The 21729-nt window shown below is 44.3% G+C and overlaps 1 protein-coding gene across 6 annotated transcripts in view; it reads right to left on the bottom strand.

Annotated features, from left to right (window-relative positions):
• The window catches only part of PPFIBP2 (PTPRF interacting protein, binding protein 2 (liprin beta 2)), a 158991-nt gene that overhangs the window by 48615 nt on the left and 88647 nt on the right, over window positions 1-21729 (bottom strand). For all 6 annotated transcript variants that reach the window (XM_010829275.1, XM_010829274.1, XM_010829277.1 and 3 more), the window contains 2 exons: window positions 18043-18156; window positions 6436-6567 (listed from right to left, as the gene is read on the bottom strand). In XM_010829275.1, coding sequence (XP_010827577.1) covers window positions 6436-6567; window positions 18043-18156 — 246 coding nt within the window. The remainder of the gene's footprint in view (window positions 1-6435; window positions 6568-18042; window positions 18157-21729) is intronic.

The raw sequence follows: 21729 nt of genomic DNA, 5'->3' as shown, positions 1-21729 counted from the left end.
GGTGTTGGAGAAGACTCTTGAGAGTCCCTTGGACAGCAAGGACACCCAACCAGTCCATCTTAAAGGACATAAGTACTGAATATTCATTGGAAAAACTGATGCTGAAGCTGAAGCTCCAATACTTTGACCACCTGATGTAAAGAACTGACTCATTTGAAAAGACCCCGATGCTGGGAAAGACTGAAAGTGGGAAAAGGGGACGAAAGAAGATGAGATGGTTGGATGGCATCACCAACTCAATGGACATGAGTTTGAGTGAACTCTGGGAGTTGGTGATGGACAGGGAGGCCTGGTGTGCTGTAGTCCATGGGGTCGCAAAGAGTCGAACACGACTGAGCAACTGAACTGGTGCCTATTTTGGCATTCATCCTAAATTCCTATATCTTATCCACAAGACTTATCCCAAGCAGCGTTTCCACATGTGATGCCTCACTAAAGTGGGGATTTTCCGGCCTAATGCTGCAAGATGTACTCCTGGCGAAACCAGTGAGGCCCAACAGACATGACTCACTCTTAAGAGACACAGACCCCTACTTAGTCTTCTAGCTTCTCACAAACCATCACAGGGTTGACTTCAAACTCAGCAGAATGAATTTTGTAGAACCCTTCTTTCTTTGCCATTTTGAAAAAAAGAGGAGGAGTAAAAAATGGTTACTTCCAGTTTTTTTAGCAACTCACTGATTTCTCAGATTCCTTAAAATTCACTCACAGCAAGCACTTGTGCACCTGTGAGAAGCATCAGCGGAACCAAGCCCATTCTTTCTTTGACCTTCTCGCTGGGCGTGTGACTTTAAAAGGAAACCTCCCTATTGCTCTCGGCACTGGCCCTTTGAGTGGGGTTTGCCCTTCCTGATTACTGTTCATACAGGTGCACTTTCATTTGTCTTTTCGACCTTTGGTACAAGCCCCTTTGAAAACTAGTTTCTCTCAAGGTATCATCTCTAAGCTTCTCCTTTTTATTGGTATTATTTGTGAGGTTACACAGTCAGAAATAATTATATTTCTAAGTAGTTCAATATTTTTGAGTCATCTCTTTGTCTGAACTTTCAAAGGTAAGCTTTACCAAAGTCTACAGTGCATGGCAGTCTATGGTGAGTTTCCCCTCCTCCACTGTCATGAATTCTCAAAATAGCAATGGCCACTCACTCCCAAGATACTCTTCACTTCTACTTCATAAACTAGTTTCTAGCTTTGCTTTAGCTTTACAGCCATAGTGGGAGTTTCCTGGTTTATCTACATTCAGGGCAGAAACTAAAAACAAGAGGGTAGGGAAGAAACAAAAACAAAAAGCAGCCTTTCGATACTTAGGTGTTTAGCTGAAGGAATCTTTTGAAGGTAAAAGCGTGAGTCGCTCAGTCGTGTCCGACTCTTTGAAACCCTGTGGACTGTAGCCCGCCAGGCTCCTCTGTTCAGGAGATTTCCCAGGCAAGAATGCTGGAGTGCACTGCCATTCCTTTCTCCAGGGAATCTTCCCAACCTAGAGACTGAATGTGGTTGTCCTGCATTGCAGGCAGATTCTTTACTGTCTGAGCCACTAGGGAAGCCTGGAGTAGTCTTTTTAGGAACTCTCCAAATTGCCGCTCCCTCCCAATCCTGTCCCTTGTCTGCCTCCATCAGTCTGGGGATCTGTATTAGGAGTGCACCCATTTTCCTCCTCTGCTTCCTGTAACCACGTGGTGCAGCCCAGCAATTCTGAACACTCTCCTCTCAACCTCCTATCCATGTGGCAGTGCTGCTCTCCAGTGTGTGCATCCTCAGGCCTGCCACTTCAGTGTACTTTAAAATCCTTATTTTCAGAGCCAGCCCATCTCTTCTCTCAACAGGTCTGTCTCTCTCCCATTCGGTGGAGCCTTTTGTCGCAGTGTTTCCGTTCTCAGGCCTCATGTCATGAAGTCCAGGTGACATTTATGAGGTTCTAATCACTGCTCTGTAATCTCAGCTCATTTTATTTATTCCTCCTGCTTTGCTAACCATCAAATTTCTTTTTTTTAATGGCACTTTTCTGTGTGAGACTACTGGGCAGCTCCCATAATCAGTCTTTCCTATGCTACCCTACCTGTTAAACTTGTTCACAGTTTTACTTAGCTGTTTTTCTCCCTCTTACTTCATGCTCAGTTTAGGACCATCCTGGCACTCTGACACATCAGGGTGGGAATACCACCTCCACACCTGTCAAAAGGTCAAATGCATGTACCCTTTGACCCTTCAATTTCACTTCAATATCTTCACACATTTACAAATTTATTCACAACAGCATTACTTATAAGAGCAAACACTTGGAAACAAATGTCCACCCAAAAAGAGAGAAATGGCTAAATGAGGGTAGAGAGTGAAATAATATATAAACATAAATACAAATGAGGAAAAAAAAATTTAATGTGCTTGATATGAAACAAACTCTGACTGCTCATTAAAAAGGAGAAAGATCTAAAGTAATGTGTATCTGTGCAAAAATGAGGAAAATAATTAATCCACCTAAATTTGCTCATCCATACATAGGATAACTCTGAAGCATACAAAACAAACTGACAACACTGGCGCCTGCCTGCTGGCCGGGGAAAGGCCATGGAAGAGGAGATTTTGCTGCATTACCTTTCTGAACTAACTTATGTGAGTTGTTGGAGTATAATTCCTATACAAATAAAAATGAGTAAATAAAATAAAATACAGAAAATAAAAACAAGAATAGTAAAACTTTCCTAAGTCAGGCTAGCACCTCTCAGAGCAAACACAATGATCCCAGCCTTTGCTCTGTACTCCAAGTCCATCATTCTGATTGCCCCAGTTCAGAAATCAGAACCCTTCCTTTCCAAAGTCCCACCCATAGGAAGAAAGTAAGCATGACAACAGCATCTGTGCTACAAGACATTCCATTTTCTGCCAGGAAATCCTAGAGACTGCTTCTGGTTCTCTTTGAGATATTCCTGACCCATCGGGCTGACTCCATTTCCCAGCACACGCCAGGCCCCTGGTCCCCTTTTGGAAGGCTGCTTTGGTACTACACGCAGAAGGGGATGCAGCTGCAGGCCTCGCTGCATACCCAGTGCTGGAAGCCAGATGCCCTTCTCCAAGGAAGATCTCTCCAAGGGCCGTGACTTTGATAAGTGCGCCACCCAGAGGTTTTCCTTTGTCTCTGGATCGCTTTCTTTCATATCCCATCCTCCTAATTGTGGTATCACTTTTCGCACTGGTCACTTTTCCTATCATCCTACTTTTCAGGCATAAACCTAACAGACCCAAACACGGGTCCCCTGAAATGACCCAGAACCACTGCAAAAGGCTCAGAAGAAAAGGTACAGTAAACAGGAAACCCAGTATTCACCCATGTCTCACAAGGGTCACCAGTGACTCCTGAGTGAGCTGGCTGTCAGGATTGTATTCGTCTAACAGGAAACCTACACCTCAAAGTCCTCGGGTTTATATATGAATATTTGTAATCACTTTGATACTGACTATAGGGCAGCAGGATACTGGCTTAGGATAAATCCTGAGCTACACAGAGAAAGTATGTTCAGATCTGGCTCAAAAGACCTCAAAAGAAAAAAAGAAAAAAGTCTTGCCTCTTTCAAACTGTAAGCAATCAGCTGAACCTTAAGCTAAGTGCATTCACTAGAAAAACAGCAGCAGCACAGGATGAGAAGCAACATTCCCTTTAATCATGCTCCTACGCCCTCAGTGACCTGAGCTGGCCAAACATCTCACACAAAACAAACACCTTCACACACAGGACAATAGTGCAGCTTAAGCAGCCCTCCGCATGGCTCTGAGCCTCAGATGCTCCAGAGAGTTACAGACAGGAGTGTTGGGTCTCAACATACCAGCAAAGATCCTGTTCAATTACAAGAATGAGAAAGTTGTTTCAGGTCAGGGGGCTGGTCGCTGAATTTCACAAGTTTCAACAGCCTAAAAAATTCCTCCACATGGAAGGAAACCTAATGCTTGTACTAGCAGCTGGGAAGGGCTGTTATCTGGTAGAACTGAGGCCAGGGGCTTAGGGCTTATGGTGCCCCATACATGAACAGCCTAATGGAAAACAAAAACAAAAACTCAGACTGAAAAATAATCCTTCAGAAAAGAAAAAATAAAGCAAACAGTAAAATGACTGCATTAGTGGTACTCGGCCTAGAAGTGGGGGCTCCCCTTCCTTATCCAGAAAGGAGCTGAACTGATCCAGCTCAGTGCTAACCCAGCATTCTGCTGCCATGAACTGACTCTAAGGCTCACGCACACACACCCATATGTGGGCCCACACCCACTACAGTGACTGGTTCAGAACAAAGCACTTGAGCCAAATTAGCCCAATGAGATGCAATCCTGGGGAACCTTTGAAAGAATCTCTCTATGCACTATGCCACTATAGTAGGCTCTAAGGCTACCTCTGGCCACCTTCGTCACACGTGGGAGAGCCTTCCTGAGAATAAGGCTGGTGCGTGCATGCTCATGTCTGACTCTTTGCGACACCATGGACTGTAGCCCACCAGGCTCCTCTGTCCACAGAATTTTCCAGGCAAGAACACTAGAGCAGGTTGCCATTTCCTTCTCCAGGCAATCTTCCTAACCCAGGGATCTAACTGGCATCTCTTATGCCTCATGCATTGGCAGGTGGATTCTTTACCACTGAGCCATCTGGGAAGCCAAGAACAAGGATGGAACAGAACCAAATGAGACATTAAACCTGATTTCTAATGACATGGTGAAGCCAACTGGATCTAGTGAGATCAGCTTTTAAAACCCTAGACTGTTCCAGTTGTGTGACTTAATAGTCCCCCCCTTTCTTTTCCTTCCTTCCTTCCGTGGTTTTGGTCTCTATGGTTTTAAGTCTTCCGCCCCCAAGCCTAAATGTATATTCACATGTCTTGAAATATTGGTAAAAGAACTCTACATCTGGAGAAAATCCAGTTGCTTCTCTCTGAACATTGAAGAAGTATAGTCTATTCAGTTGACACTTCACACAGATAAGCTTTCAGTCTGTGTGAACTCTGCAGTCGGTCAATAATGTAGCTAGGTCTACATTTCCATTTCTTGCATGCTCAACAACACAATCAGTAATAACTAATAAAAGCTTGCTATCCAGCACTATGCTAAGGACTATACATACACATGATGTCCTTCCTTCCTCAGAACAACTGAGCAAATAGCAAGTATTGCTAATCTCCATTTCACAGAAGAAGAAACAGAGGTTTGCGGGGGCAGGGTTCAATTACTTTTCTAAGATCACAGAGCTACTGAGTAGCTGAGCTTGGATTACAGCCAAGAGATCTGATTCAAGAGCGTGCACTCTTAATCCCTGGAAGATGGTGTCCTCAGCTTAATGGAGATAAATTTTATTTTGGCAACTATACCTCTTACTAACGAGCATGTTCTCAAAAGCAACACAAGGAATATGCCCCACATATTAGCAGTGTCTCCATCGCCAGCATTTACCCAGTAAACACAAATGTGCCAGGTTTCAGAGGACAATGATGTTTGTGCTTAATTGAAAGGAACAATGTCCATCTTTAGATTTTAGATATGCCTGAATGGAAGCAAGGATGCCAGATCATACGATAGAGACTTAACTTTTGTTATTTTTTTTTCTGATTTCATAACACAATTACCCATTTTACAGATAAAGAAATGGAAGTTCAGAGAGATTAAGTAGTTAACTTGCTGAAATTCAAAGAGGTATTAACCAGTTAGGTCAGTTAATTGAGCCAAGGCATTTCTAACCCTAAAGGCTGCTCTTCTTGTCACATCTCACAATGCCACATCTCAGAATGCACAGTATACAAAAGGAGAGGCTTGTGGGTAGAAACACACAGAAGGTGGTTATATTAAGTTAAAGCAGACTGTTCTGAGCTGAGCCTGAACTTTATTCAAAACATTTATCAAAAAAAAAAACAAAAAAAAACTATCTGGCATGCTCCAGTCAATGGCGTATGAAGCCTGAGAAAACATAAACCAAAACAAGTCACAGGAAAACATTCTCTAAGAGAAAGCCTGTTTACAGGCTCACCCACAGGAGCCATCAGGAGAAAAGAAACACAAAATCTAGGGGCCACAACTGGGTCACTGAAATGCATATTAAAGAATGTCTCCAGGCTCCATGAACAATGACAGTGGCCATCCCAGCACATGGTCATCTCTCGCAGGAGACCTCTTGTGTCCCTCTCAGTCTTGTCTGCTCCTTTCCATCCTTGCCAGCAGCCTGAGGGAGGATAAAGCCTAGAGCCAAAATGGGGTGGTTTGGGCACTGCTGAAATCTGCAGCCACAGCAAAACCCGATAACTTGGTATTAACAGATCACTGGGTCTCTGATGTATAGATGTTTCTGGCACTCAGTGGCTGTCAGGCGTGGGGTTGACCAGATGGCCTGAGGCCACACTAGGATAGCTTCCCCTGATCTGAGTTTAGGGTAGTATGGGTCCTCCCCAGAATGTGGTTTATCGCACTCACCTCTGCTTTTTTCTGCTTCTCCTCCTGCTCTTTCTGTTCCTTCTCCATGCCCACCAGCTTGAGCTTCAGCTCAGACACTTCGGTCATCAAATTGAGCTTCTGGGTCTCAAGAGATGTACGACTTAGTAGCTCCTGCAGGCAAAAACAGATCTCAAAATCATAAACCTCCATGGCAGTAGGAACAACTGTAACTCCATTCATAGCACTTAAGGCAGTCTCTACATTGTACATTGAAACTGTTACATGTGAGTCACACTTCTCTCTGGGACAGGCCTGTGTTGATGGTGGGTCACTCAGGGATTGCACAGTTCCTGATCCTATCCTCTGTGCTCTGAGAGTCAATGTGAGCTACGTTTCTCAAGAAAACACATTTGTCCATAGAAACCATTATTCATTATTTCCAGGTTAGAGAAAAATAGATGGGTTGGCTCAGAGAACAAAATTTCTCCATGTCTATTTTTAAAGCAAAGGCAGCAGATTCTTTGCACCAAAATAAACAAACAAAAAACAAGCTAATGTTAATAATATATGTTTCAAAACCAAAGTCTCCATATCATCTCCTGGGCTTAGTTCAATATTCAGCCCAGTCTTCCACACATCTCACTGTAAGACCTCACTGCAATGAACCTAGAAGGGAGCTAGGACATAAAGCAGATATTCGGTTATTATTTACTGAATAGTTATAGTATAATCTTCTGTGATATGTATCTTTCCCAGTAGTCCTGCCAAGCCTAAAATAGTAGCAGACAACAACCTGCCATTAATGCATTAATAAGCATAAATAAGATGAGAAACAAAGGCGATAGGTGAAACACCTGCTCAGCACTACTAGGAATTATGAAGGATCTCAAAAGCCAGGCGGACGTCCCGTCGTCCAGGGGTAACATTTCTCCATGGGCAAAAAGGCAATGTTCCACGAGATCCCAAATCCTGCCACCCAACAGACACTGGACACACAAGTCCGGGCAAGGAGATTATGATATGGTCCTCAGAGGCCCTAGGAAGGTAACCCCTGACGTGAGCAGGTGGAAAGGACATCCTGCCATGGTCTGAACTTTCTGTGTCATCTTAAGCAACCCAACCCTAGTACAAGAATGGTGATATCAACAATCTGACCCTACAGCCACAATTTCATGTGTTCTGAACCGTCTTCAACTCATAAAACCAAACCACATGAGACACAGATTTTAACTTGGACAAGATGATTTCCTAGGCCAAAGGCCGTCAGTATCGCTGAAAGCCAGGCTTCAAACCGTCCATTTGCTAACCTGAGGGAGTAAGTATCTAGAACCCAGAGAATTCAGCAAAATGAGCTTTTCACTAGGCTGAGGAGGCCAGCTCTTCCTGAGCCAGCCAGATGTGAAGCTGGCTTACAGGGCAAAGGTGGGGCTGCTTGGTCATGAGGAGTTAGCCAGATAAGGGAGCCCAGTGTTGAGAGCAGGGGTGGGTGGACACAGATTCACTGAGTACCTCCTCTGTGCTCAACACTGCTGGGTGCTTTACATATACTATCTCAATAAACCCCCACCCAGGGACTAAGCAGTCAACATTATCACCCCTATTTCAAGATGAAGAAACAGGCCCAAGATTTATTGGTCCTTTCATCTACTTGAGGCAATCTGCAAATAGACAATTCAAGTTAAAAAATAAGTTGTAAAAATTAAAGCAGGTAAGGAAAGAAGATGAAGCCAGAGTAATTTTTGGCATAAAACTCAGACCCTAAAGTTCTATTCTTTATTGGTGATCAATATTATCTATATTGATGCTTTTGAACTGGGGTGTTGGAGAAGACTCTTGAGAGTCCCTTGGAGTGCAAGAAGATCCAACCAGTCCATCCTAAAGGAAATCAGTCCTGAAGATTCATTGAAGGACTGATCCTGAAGCTGAAACTCCAATACTTTTGCCACCTGATGTGAAGAGCTGACTCATTGGAAAAGACCCTGATGATGGGAAAGACTGAAGGCAGGAGAAGGGGACGACAGAGGATGAGATGGTTGGATGGCATCACCGACCTGATGGACATGAGTTTGAGTAAACTCTGGGAGTTGGTGATGGACAGGGATGCCTGGTGTGCTGCAGTCCATGGGGTCGCAAAGAGTCAGACATGACTGAGCGACTGAACTGAACTGAAAGTTCTATTCACAGCTAGAGATTGAGTACAATGTGTGCAAATTGAATACAATGAGTGCAAAAGGAAAAAGGGATGATTCTAGAACTCCAGGATAGGATAGGATAATCCTATCCATAGTCCATAGGATAGTAACAATTGCTTTGGAGTGCTGAGAACTGAGAAAATTTTCTTCCATGAGACTTCAATCATTTGTTCAACTATCAGATGCCAAGGCCTAGGGACAGGAGAGTTAAAAACACAGCTCCTGTGGAGTACTTGAGTCTTTTAAGATGGTATTTATGCAGTCATCTATTGTCTAGTGGTCAAGATATAAGACAATATCCTGACCTAGATATTGACCCAATATACAATATCTTGACCCAATCCTACCAAGACAGGTGGGATTCAAAAAAGCTTCAGAAGGCATCTCTCTTGAAGATAAGAATCTACTCTGCTTCCTTTATTGCCAGAATCCCTCTGGCTGTTTTAACTGCCAGGTTGTAACTGGTCATACCAATGTTAAAGTTGACAAAGATAATGTTCAAATTGGTTGCATTAAAGTTCCAATAGCATTCCAATTGATGATACCAGGGCTCTGATTGGTCATACTAACCTTCCAAGTGGACATTTCAACTAGACACACCAACGTCTTAATTAGAAACCTGGAGTTGCTTAATTTCACTTAGCCTACTGTTAGTAAAACTTCTACCTACTATCTCCTAGCTTGCATCTATTAGCATGTGCTTCCCCCTTTCATTATCATCACCCCAGTCTTTGTCATTAATATTGAGAAGTACCATCCTAGTCCCTGAACTCAAAATCAGCCTTCGCCAGTCTTATCCCAGCCCAGCTCCGCCTCCTCATCTCCAGGCCCAGCAGTCTCCAGCCATTGTTGTGTACTACGACCCCATCCTAGTTCCCATGTGTGTGCTTAGTCACCCAGTCATGTACGACTCTCTACAACCTCATGGACTACAGCCCGCCAGGCTCCTCTGTCCCTGGGATTCTCCAGGCAAGAATACTGGAGTGGGTATCCATTCCTTTCTCCTGCAGATCTTCCCAACCCAGGGACTGAACCTGGGTCTCCTGCATTGCAGGCGGATTCTTTACCATCTACTACCTGACCCTCATCTTGATCCAGAATGTATGTGTTTTGCTTCTAAAATCTTCAACTCTGAAATTCTCTCCTCTAGCCACAATCCTCTGACCTTTCAACTAGCACTTTTACTTACTCAAAACATCTTTAATTTCAACTTCTGCGGCTACCAGTTACTTAATAACTCCCTATTTTCCTAGTTTATCAACTTCCTTTATGCAGTATTTGCCTCCACAGCCGCCGTATACCTTAAGGCTTATCATTTCCATTGTACCATTTCTCCAACTCATTCTTGCCCCTAGGTCTGAAGTGTGTTTGCTTCACCAGTGCCCAGTCCGTGCCAAACCTCAAAGACTTTTGCCTATGTTTCTACTCCCCACGGCCTGAGAACTGCTGGTAAAAGTCACTTAATGATGCCAATTTGTTTCCACACAAATTTACTCTATCTAATTACAGCTGATGTTCCAACACTGCCTGGCAAAACTTGTATTCATCTCTGGCTGGTTTCTTTCAGAGATTGTTCCAAATCTTTTCCATTCTCTTTGAGCTCTAAACCCCACCCTATTCCCCTCTTCTCCTCAAATAACCTCTCCTCATATTTACTGAAAAGATTTTTAAAGATCATCTGATCAGTCATTGAACTTACATCCTTCTGTTTCAAAGTTTCCTGGAATCATCCCTTATTTGTCTCTCTTGAATCATGTCTAAGAGAAAGCAAGCCCACACCTCCTTTCTGAGGCTAGCCTGACACGACTGAATGCAACCGTCAGAACCTCTGTGAGGTTCTACCATCTTAAGAACTGTTCCCGAGTTTGACAGAAAACAACAAGATTCTGTAAAGCAATCATCTTTCAATTAAAAAAAAAAAAAAAGAACTGCTCCCGAGCCCAGTAAGTCTTCAGGTTGCACAGTAAAAGCATATGTTAAAAGATACATAGATTCCAGAGTTTTCTTCTGAACTGCCCCACCTGACCCACCTTCCTGTGGCTGAACAGTCCTCCAAGCCATCCTCACTCAGCTTGAATGAAGACTCAGGTTACTCCCTGGTTAATCAGTAGTAGCGCTGGGCTTTGTTCTGAGTCCTAGTCCCGTTTCTCCCTCTAGCTGGTAGAGCAGAGTGAAGCCTGCTCACAGGGACCTGGGCCCTCCCTCACCTCTGTACTGCCTTAGAGGAAGTTCCCACCAAGTCTGGGCTACTCTAGGGTAGGGCCATTAATCATCCGATCTGACAGGCATTTAATCTCTCCCTCACCATCAGCTTCCATCCCTCAGGCTATAAACATGATCAAATTTCTGACATTTGAAAGAACCTTCCCTCTTGACCTCCTTCCCCTCCAGCGACCACCATCAGCTCCCTAGCTCTTGGACTGGGCAGGCATACTCTGTGTGTGGTGTGAGTGTGAACACTGGCTCTCTTTCTCTCTCCACTCCCTTCTTCCTCTCTCAGCCAAGCCCTGAACAGAATAATCTACTCTTGCCGCCTCTTCCTCATCTTCCTGTTACTTTTCAAGAATCTGCATGCCTGTAACGTGGCTTCTGCCTTCAGCGGGCAGAACACAGAAACTGTCCTGGCTCCGGGGACCAATGCCCACACTTCCACTTCTCAGCTCTCAACTCACTGACTCACCCTGAATCCTCTCATCAGTATAACCCCATCCTCCCTTTCCATTCCCCTGACCTTTCTTTTTTTCTTTTTCCTGTCATTTGCTAGCTTCTTTTATCCTGGTTATCCTTTAAGAATGACATTCTTGGATCCTGAGCGCCCATCCCCAAGACTGGAGTGATTTCTGGATTCAGCCTCTTTGTCTAGAAGGTTGGGCACCTACTCAGCCCCACGGGGTGGGATCCTGCTGGGATCTATCCCAACCACACAGCTACTATAATGTGTGGGGGTGGGGGCAGTATGAGCAGGCAGGGGGCTGGAGATGAGAGGCAACGGTTTCATAACGTCTGTTCTGATTGTTTCAAGGCTGCCTGTATAAATGAGAGAAGGCAGGGGATAAATAGAGGGTGGTATGAGACGAGGGTGGTTTGTGTTTCTTTCTATGAAGGGCCATGAAACTGGATAATGAAACTTTAGGAAGAAAACCAATAAATAAAATTATCACCCACCCCCCTCACTTCACCACGATCAGTAATCTCTTCCAGAAGGGCAAATACATCTCCCTTTTTGGAGATGAAAAAAAAAAAAAAAAAAGCTTCCCTCTCAGAGCAAACGGTCATTTCCTTTTTCCAAAGCTCAGAGTCTGAGTGGGGCTGATAAAAAGAGCTTGCCTTTCAACTAGGCTCTCCTTAAAGGGCCACATCTTGAAGCAATTACCTCCATCTTTAAGTGTGGAACCTGACCCAGGGAGTTACTGGCCAATGATGGAGGGCTGTAGCCAGACTGGCAACCTGAAACCAGAATGAGAGTATGGGCCACAGAAAGACTTGAAAGGAAAAATGTGTCCCTTTGCCCTTTGAGGTAAGAGGCCGAGGCCTTGCCGGGAAGTCTCTTTCAGGGAGAGGGGCTCGTACTCAAGCTGGATTTGACTCAGTCCCCACTAAATCATCTCCCTGAACCTCAGACCCTCTACTTTATCTGTAAAAAGGGACAAAGCACCTACTTCGCATTGTGGTCTGGAAATTCAACAGCAAATGAGATAAACCTGAGGAAAGCAGTTATCTGCCTCATGAATCTCCCATGGGGAGTTTTAGGGAATAACTGGCAAATCCCTGTTTTCTTCACTCATGACTCAAGTGCCCTTGTCTCCCTGGACAGATTTGTGTTCCACAGGAGCATGTGCATAGCTCTGTTTAATGTCCTTTCTGAGGCAGAAATACCTTCCTTAAGGTGCTCTTTAGGAATTTATGAACTGGGTGCTGACGACGCTTTGCTGTGTTCACACATCTGGGCACACTGGTCCCTCACTCGACTCAGGGGCTGGAGCTGAGCCTAGGTCCTGCACTCTCCTGGCCGTTATGCGATGGTCCAGTTTTTACAAAACTGGAAGAACTGTACTACAGCTCTAAGAGGTGGACAGAGCAGAGTCCACACTGTCATCCTCATTCTCTATAAATAAGAACATAGGTTCACTGACTTATCCAGATCAATCTCAAGTGTTAAATCTGTACAAAGTCATGTCTGCAGACTCCAAATCCCCTCCATTTGTCATTCTCCACCCGTCACCTTCCCTGGTGGCTCACAGGGTAGAGAATCTGCCTGCAGATTCCCACCTGCAGGAAACCTGGGTTCGATCCCTGGGTTAAATTCCATTTAAATCAGTTGCATGGCAACCCACTCCAGTATTCTTGCCTGGAGAATCCCCATGGACATGGGAGCCTGGAGGGCTACAGTCCGTGGGGTCGCAAAGAGTTGGACATGACTAGGTGACTAAGCATAGCACACACCTCACCTAAAAGGCAGCCAACACAAATGAGGTTACCTGATGCCTGGAGCTCCAGGTCAGGTAGGAGGACTGAAATAGAGCCAGGGGTCCTTCCCAGTTTCTCCAAAGCTGGACTGTGTCTTCCAAGGAGCTCAGCAGCCTTTCCTCCTCCCACCTCAGATTCCTTATCCTTTCTTCTCCTTGGCACGAAACATGGCTTCTGTTCTTGACATTGATTACATCTGCTGACGGCCAGTCTCTGGAAAGTACTCCCTTTGGCTGCCAGCTCTGTATGAAAGCTCTTCTCCACTGAATGCACTGGCTTCTTCCCTGAAATCATCACCCTCTGGAGAAGGGTCAGCAATCAGAGGCAGAGGAACCTCCCAGAGAACCAACGGAGGCTGCTCTAGAAAAAGCCACCAGGGACTTCATGACCTGCTTAAGGAACCAAGGGGCAAATTTCAGCCCTGTGGGCTCCATATTCAGACCAGTTGTACAAGACCCACTTGTACATTTCCTGGGAAATGTCTCTTCCTAATGAGGAAGGTTCCCTGGGGAATCTAGACATGCTCAGTGAGCCAGAGACCATACCAGAGTAGGTGTTACCACAGTCAGTCCTAAGGGGTACTTATGGATGCTCTGTTCCCACCCTATGTTCTGCAACAGACTACAGATAAGAAGTATTTTGCCCTCAAACGTATCCATAATCTATGTGTATCTCACGTAGCCCTGTCTCTGTGCTGATTCTGTTTGGTCCTGGTTCACCTGTCTATCCCTATAGGTCTTCATGCTCTCCCTTTCTGGAGACCAGATGGTTAAGTGTGTAGAAGAAAACAGATGAGAGCTAAGACATCAGTAGTCATGTACAGATGTGAGTTGGACCATAAAGGAGGTTGAGCGATGAAAATTTGATACTTTCAATTTGTGGTGCTGGAGAGAGTCTCTGGACAGCAAGGAGATCAAACTAGTCAATCTTAAAGGAAATCAACCCTGAATATTCACTGGAAGGACTGATGCTGAAGCTGAAGCTCCAATACTTTGGCCACCTGATGGGAAGAGCTGACTCATTGGAAAAGACCCTGATGCTAGGAAAGATTGAGCGCAGGAGAAGGGGATAACAGAGGATGAGATGATTGGATGGCATCAGCGACTCAATGGACATGAGTTTGAGGAAACTCTGGGAGATAATAAAGGACAAGGAAGCCTGGCATGCTGCAGTTTATGGGGTCATAAGGAACTAGACACAACTTAGTGACTGAACAACAACAAAGAGATCAGCACTTAGGAGAGGGGGCAGGCCAAACCAGGCTGAGGGGGTCCTTGGCTCACAAGTCGGGTGTGAAACTAACTTCCTCTCTCTTGGGGTCCTGGAGGGAAGCTGACATTGGTCAGGAGAACAGTTGTGGGGAGAGACAGCACAGTGGGGTTTGGAGCCCATGGATGCACGGGGTTTGGGTTACGTGGTTGAGTATGAGTTTCCTTAAGTCTACCCTGCCTCAACAGTGGTCTTCCAGCTGGCCCAAGGGGCCAAGTCTGGAATCAAGATCAGAGGTCCATGGGCCAGGTTTAGCCTGATGGTAAATATTGTGTGTTTCAAACTTTTTTTCTTTTTCCCATTGGTTGCCATTAAATTGGTTGCCAATTTTTTTTTTTTAACACATTATTGGGAATTTTTACAGACACTAATACCTGTTGCAGCTGATTTGTTATGTTAGTGAATAATATTGAAACACTGGAGTCAATAGCATTCAGGTAACAAAAGACATATTAATATATCTCTGGTCAGTAAGATGTTAAAATAGAAAGACCAATCTTTAAATCCTTATATGTGAATTCCCAGCTTCTTGTGAAAACTAGAATATCTAGCTATACTGGGCATCCATGGGCGGTCAGCTGCCACTTCAGACAGGATGTGTGCAAAGGGCAGGGCTGCTAGGAACGCATCCCCAAGGGAAGCAGTGTCCCTGTGCAGTCAGCAGCCCCATGCTCCTTCAGAGCTCCTGGGCCTTTAACAGGAGGCCAGGTTGGCTCAGGCAAGATTGGTCTTGAGGGCTGGCAGAAAGAGGCAATTGTTTGTGTCCATTTTCTGCCTCAATGACATGAGTCATGCCTGCTTCTACCATGAGCCCGGGGCCCAAGATATCACAGTCAGATCAAGCAAGTCTCTGCCTGTCCCCAATTAAGAGGACACTTATGTACACACTCCAAGCTATAGATGGCATTACATCAGCACTGTGGTGCAAGAATTAGCATCTTTTCAAACAGCATCAAGCAGATTTCCGAGAAGCGTTAGCACATGCAGAACATTCAACGTGGGACTTAGAGCTGGCAACCCAACCATCTCCAGTTCAGGCACCACCAAGCCCAGCAAACATGAGTGGGAGCGATGCCTCAGAGGCCCCATAAGAACTGAACTCAGAATCCTCCAGGAGAGGAGTGCAGTAGCACACTGCTTTCATTTTACCCTTGAAGGCTGAGAGAACATGGTCAAAGTTATGGACGTAAAAATAACTTGGTTAAGTTCAGGAAGATCTTTCAGCCCCAGAGGGAGCAAATAAGACCTACTACCCTCTAAAATCTACCAAGCCAAGACATCCACCTATGGTACATGCAAACCACATGACTGCCACCTCACCCACAGCACACAAGAAAGAAGATTTAGAATATAAACACGATGAAAGGGGTAGTTGAACTTACAAGTTTTTTAGAAAGTCTAAAATCCGAACTTCTCTGGTGGTCCAGTGGATAAGAATCTGCCTGCTAATGCAGGGGACAAGGGTTTGATCCCTGGTCTGGGAAGATTCCACATGCCACAGGGCAACTAAGCCTGTGCACCACAACTACTGAGTCTGCACCCTAGAGCCTGTGCTGTGCAACGAGAGAGGCCACCAGCACGCGGAGCCTGAGCACCACAGCTAGTGAGTAGCCTCTGTTCACTGCAACCAGAGAAAGCCCTTGTGCACCAATGAAGACCCAGCACAGCCAAAAATGAAAAACAACAATTTTTTTTAAACATCTAAAATCCAGTCTATGGGATAATGCTTAGGAGGACAAGGCAACCTCCCTGAGGTGGGGCTGGGAGCCAACATTGAACTTCTTGGTACAGAGACTCAACAAGGAAGCAGAAACGTTGTCATGAGAGGGGCGTAGGGGGGCCCTGGAAGAGCAGAAGGACGGTGGTCAGAGAGCTCAGGTACCACAATGGACCATGTTGTGACCTCTGATTATGTGACTGGTTGCTCACCAGGCACGACTTTCCTGAAGCATCAGCCTTTTGCCATTTTTCTGACACGCTCCTTTCCACACGCAAGTTTTCCTGGTCTACGTCTGTCTAGGTTCTTTTTTTTTTTTTAAACAGCATTCCGTCATCTTCCTCCCTGGTGCTCGTCCCAGAACTGCACCTTCTGCCTTCTCGAAAATATAATCTAGTGGGTTGTCCCATGCACTCCTGTGAAAATGCTTTTCTGCTATTTGAGATTTTTCCACCAGGCTATTTTTTTTTTTCCTGAGTCTTCAAAAGGAAGATTCAGCTTTTAAAAATAAAAAGAACTCCTATTGCTATTCAGATTTCCAGGGAATATGATGAGCAAGAGAAATGGCACACAATTTAAACAGAAAATCAAATGAAGCCAAGAACATGGTAACTTATTAATCAGCAGTGAAAGGATAAACTAAAAACAGTTTCAGAGCTGTTGGAACTGGTTTCTACAAAGACATTTGCATAAAAATACTGATTATTTTTTTTTAAAGTTCCTCAAATGCACTCAAAGCTAATACCTGGGAAATAAGACACTTATCCTGAGACCAGACGTTATAGTCAAAGCCTGTGTTCATTACTATTCTGTAGAGAAATAATTTGAATTTTATGCTGACCAGTAAAAAAAAAAAGTTAGAACTTGGGGGAAAGGATTATAAGCAGTCTTCTAATTGAACCCACTCATTTTAAAATAAAGACTTTCATTCTTTAAGTAACTAGTGAGCACATTTTATGTGCCAGGTACTATACCAAGAGCTACAAAGTATACACACATAAACTTCAGTAATGGTTTATTTTTCAAAATAACTGAAATGCAAAAATAATGCAAGTTAAGGAAACCTATTAACTAGATATATCACATTAGTTCATAAAATACAACTTCTAATTAGCATCTCAACAGATTCTAAAAACACTTGACAAAAATTCAACACCTCTTCCTAAAAATTGTTGCTCATTATTTACAATGGGGTCAGATTGTTCAGGAAGTCAATTAACTATAATATTTTTACCAAAAAAAAATCTTTAAGTGATAGTAAAGACAACAACAGCAACATTTAAAAATGGAAAAAAAAAACACTCCCTCTATGATGTTAAGCATAGAAAATCTGAGAACTAAATCATATCTCTGGTACAAATATGTTTTGTATATCATATGTACACATAGCTAAAAGGACCAATGAGAAACAAGAAGACATTTAAGAGATCTTTTTGAATGGTAAAAGAACAGCTAATTTTTTTTTTCATTTTGATACATATTAAACTATATTAAAATATTATTTATGTAATAATGTGGTCAATTTTATCAAAGAAAGGCACACAGAGCAAGTAGGGGAAGAGTGAGGGTGGAAAGAGGCGCAAAATAAGCTCACTGACTTTCAGAAACCCCAGATGCCACTCATAGGGCAAAGGCGGTAGCAGGGCTGTGCCAGGACCGTGGGCTACTTGGTCACGAGGAGTTAGCCAACGTGTCCCATGTGGTTGGCGTGATAAGATGAGGGGGAATTGCCAGCCGAGAGCTCCTCACTAAACCAGGCCTGGAGAAAGTACCTTGGGGATCTGTGGAACCAGCCCGACAGGTTATTCCTCTCAGGCCTGCCCTTCCCCGCCCTCCCCCTCTGGTTTCACCTGCTGTGTAAACACCGCAAGCTGGGCGTCCAACCGTCCCTGCAGGCAGGACTGGAAAGGAAGCAGGGAGCTCTTCAAGCTGGACCCAGAAAGGGGCTCACCCACATGAGCAGCGGCAGGACCCAAGGCCCTGGGCCTCACCCGCCCGTACCTGCTGAAGCATCTCTTCGGCAGCATTGAGTTTCACCTGGTGCCCTTCCAGACACACTTCCAGGTCCCGAATCTTCTCTCCCTGGGCTTCCACTTGGTCTGTGAGGACACTCACCTGTCCCAAGAGATAAAGCACAGGTTGAGGATCAGGACTGGCTCCCCACACACCACTGACTCTGGATGCGAGAAGAATGACCGTTCTTTTTGGCGGGTGGCAGGTGGTGGAAATGTCCTAGATGAAGGAAACGCAGGTTATTTTCTTACCTGGCCGGGAAGTCTCAGCCACCACCCTGACAAGGTCGGTCACATTTCCGGCTCTTGACAGACTCAGGGGGAAAACACCCAGCAGCCACAAGAGTGGCCTCCGGGCTAGACTCTGGCTCCCTGTGCCTCCAAGGGCTCTCTCGGCTGGCTTGCCAGGGCTTCTGCCACTTCACGTGGAAGCACAATCCAAACTTCTGTGCAGATGAGCCAATGACCTTCCCCCTCTCATCAGGGTGTGAGGACCGCTCACCTATCAGGCAAGGCTTCTGAAGCAATTAAGGAATGTGGGATGTAAAGGGCATGTATTAGCACTGACAACACTTGGCTGCAGAGAGGTTTTTGCGCTTCACAGGCCAAAACATGACTCTAAGTCATAAATATATACAAGCCACACTGCATAGACAGTGGCAGGAAAACAACTGTCTTTCTGAAGAACAGTGAGACTGTCTATTAGAATTGTTAGTTCATAAAACTCCATTTACAATAAGTCATTTAAACTGCACCCGAAATACAGATTGAGAGGATTTTCATAGCCTTTTCTATCAGCAAACAGCCTCAGGACCCTTTTCCTTGTTTGTTATTAAAAGGTGACTCAGAGCAGAAAGAGGAAGAAAGCGCCTGAGAAACCTCTGCCAAAATAAAGAAATCAAGTACTGGTAAACTGAAATCCTCTATAGCCTTCTTGTTTTTAACCAATGGTTGACTCATCGCTATTTACATATACATGATGGTAAATTATTTCTCAGTCTGTAAAGGAAAGATAGCTGGAGCATGAGCCTTAGTGTGAATTCCTTTATGAGTGTTTAGACAAAATTTATGAATTATAAGGCTCCCTTTTACAGAGGAACTAACCTTAATAAATATGGCTGCTTTAAGTCTTTCATTTTTATGTTCCTAAGTGATTAATGAATCATTGAAACATTCCTGGAGCTGATGCATGGTGTGCTAACATTTCGATTATAATCCCAAAATGGCACCTTATCCTTGCTGCCTAACATGATCAGCAGTCTGGGCCTTTCCAACTACTTACTCTACTTTCAAAACAGTAGCATTCCAGGGGTGGCCTTTGCTCCTTGGGTCCCAGAGTTTCTGTTTGGGAAGGATATGCTGTGATTAATCTGACTGTGAAGACTGACACCTAAAGAGTCTGTACCAACTGTGGGGTCATGCACTGGGGTACCCAGAAGAACAATGCATGGTCTCTGGCCTCCTATAGCTTATAGGCCAACTACTCATATGACTCAAGATACACAGGGCTACAAATACTCTGAACATGAATATTCAGTCTAAGTTATGAATGGAAAGGTGTAGAAAATTGGGACGAAATATGTAGATTCTAAATGTGACCTTTATTCAAGAAAAATATTTTTTGAGCCCCTACTACATGCTAGAAATAATTTTAGAAACTGAGGGGATATAAAAGAAGAAGAAGGGAAAAAAAAAAAAAAGATGACAATCCTTGCATTCAGAAGGTACATTCTAATGAAGATATATTAATAAAAGACTTCGGTTTTATTTGCTTTTAATTCTGGAGGCAGCAAATTTTGTCCTGTCTGATTCCCCTTGTTCTTCTGCGGGTAAACCCAGGAGAACGTTCTGGACCAAGGGCTCCAGTGAGTTGGGTCTGGCTGAGCTGCCTTGTGAATTAAGCAAGGCTCTCCCATGCTGGGGGTCATGCCCCTTCCATGGAGCCTCTAGAGACAGGGGTGAGCACGTAAGAGCAACTCTGACAGCCTGTCCACAAGCTCCTGGAGGAATAGAAACCACTACAATGGCCAGAAGGAACCTGACACCCTACAGTCCATGGGGTCACAAAGAGTTGGACACAACTTAGGGACTGAACAACAACAATCCACTTCTGACTTTTCTTGTAAGCAGCTTCCCGACTATGCTAGAATTATTTTAATAAGGATTATTCAAGAATTTGGGATTTTAAAACTATCAACGAGAGTACTTCTGTGTTAAACTGTAGTCCTCTAAACCGCTGTGGTTGTTTAGTTGCTAAGTCGTGTCTGACTCTCTTGTAACCCTATGAAGCCCACCAGGCTCCTCCTGGCCGTGGGATTTTCCAGGCAAGAATACTGAATTGGATTACCATTTCCTTCTCCAGGTATTCTAAATAGGAATGTCTTATTTCAGCCATGAAGGTTCCTGGTTCAATAGCTTGCAATTTCATGCTGTTTGTAGCAAAATTCTAAATTGGACACTTTCATTAGTCATGTCATTGGGATGGAGGTTAAAATTACACACCCCTCAAAACATCTGCACTCTACTGCTCTATATAATCTGGCCCCAGCTACCTCTCTGAAGGCATTTCCCAGGCTTCTTCATGGTCACCAGCTCCAGCCACACAGGCCCTTCCTGTTCTTCGCACACACCAAGATCACTCCCACCTCAGGGTGTGCACGGGATAGACCACCTCCTCTGCCTGGAATGTGCTTCTCCCAGTCTCCATGGGGCTCCCTCCCCGGTTCCTTAGGTCTCCTCCTCTCAGGGAAGTCTTCCCTGACTACACAGTCCTTATCCTTCTTTATTTTCTTCCATGTATTTATCATCACCGGAAATATATTGTGAACACACACACACACACACATGCAGGGAAGCTCGAGACAAGGACTTTGTCTATATTCTTCACAGCTACCTCCCCAGCGCCTAAAACCAGTGTCTACTGAGTTGTGGGCATGCAAATATTTTTTAATAAATCAATGAAGTGAAGAAAAAAAATCCTTGGATGCAAAATTGTGTAGTTGTATATTTGGCCTGAGCTTAATTTTTTAAAATAGGGGGACAGGAGAAATAAAAAGATTGGAAGAAAAAGCCAACGTGTTAAAATTCTTTTTGATGTCCCAAAGTTTCTAAAATAATCGTATATTCTATCAATACTTCCATTCATAAAATAAAGTGAAATGAATAAAGAAATAAGGTAAAATAGAAGGGAAAAAGCGAAACATACTGTAGCCTCTAAACACTAGTACGAACTCTAAGCTAAGGCCCACAGTCTAGGGAGAGGCCCAGAATCCTACACCTGCCTCCTCCCTTCTGTTCCACTATCAGTCTTAACCAGCACCCTCCAAGCTTTTTAGGAACTGGGATTAGGATATTAGTCTTATTATTCTCCAAATCATCAGTCACAGTGTCTGATGCGTGAACAGCACTCAGCTTTTCAGAATGCGAAGCAAGTTTTCAGACCCGAAACTATCTTTGACTCTGTTTCTGAAAAGTTGTGGAGTTCCTTTCTTCAAAGTAAAGAATCCGCCTGCAATGCGGGAGACCTGGGTTCTATCCCTGGGTTGGGAGGATCCCCTGGAGAAGGGAACATCTACCCACTCCAGTATTCTGGCCTGGAGAATTCCACGGACTATAGTTCATAGGGTTGCAAAGAGTCGGGCATGACTGAGTGACTTTCACTTTCACTTTTCTTCAA

Source organism: Bison bison, unplaced genomic scaffold, assembly GCF_000754665.1.
Source record: "Bison bison bison isolate TAMUID 2011002044 unplaced genomic scaffold, Bison_UMD1.0 scf7180017864503, whole genome shotgun sequence".
NCBI classification, from domain to species: domain Eukaryota; kingdom Metazoa; phylum Chordata; class Mammalia; order Artiodactyla; family Bovidae; genus Bison; species Bison bison.
The sequence above is the reverse complement of the archived record's forward strand: the minus strand, read 5'-3'. Positions and strand labels throughout refer to the sequence as shown.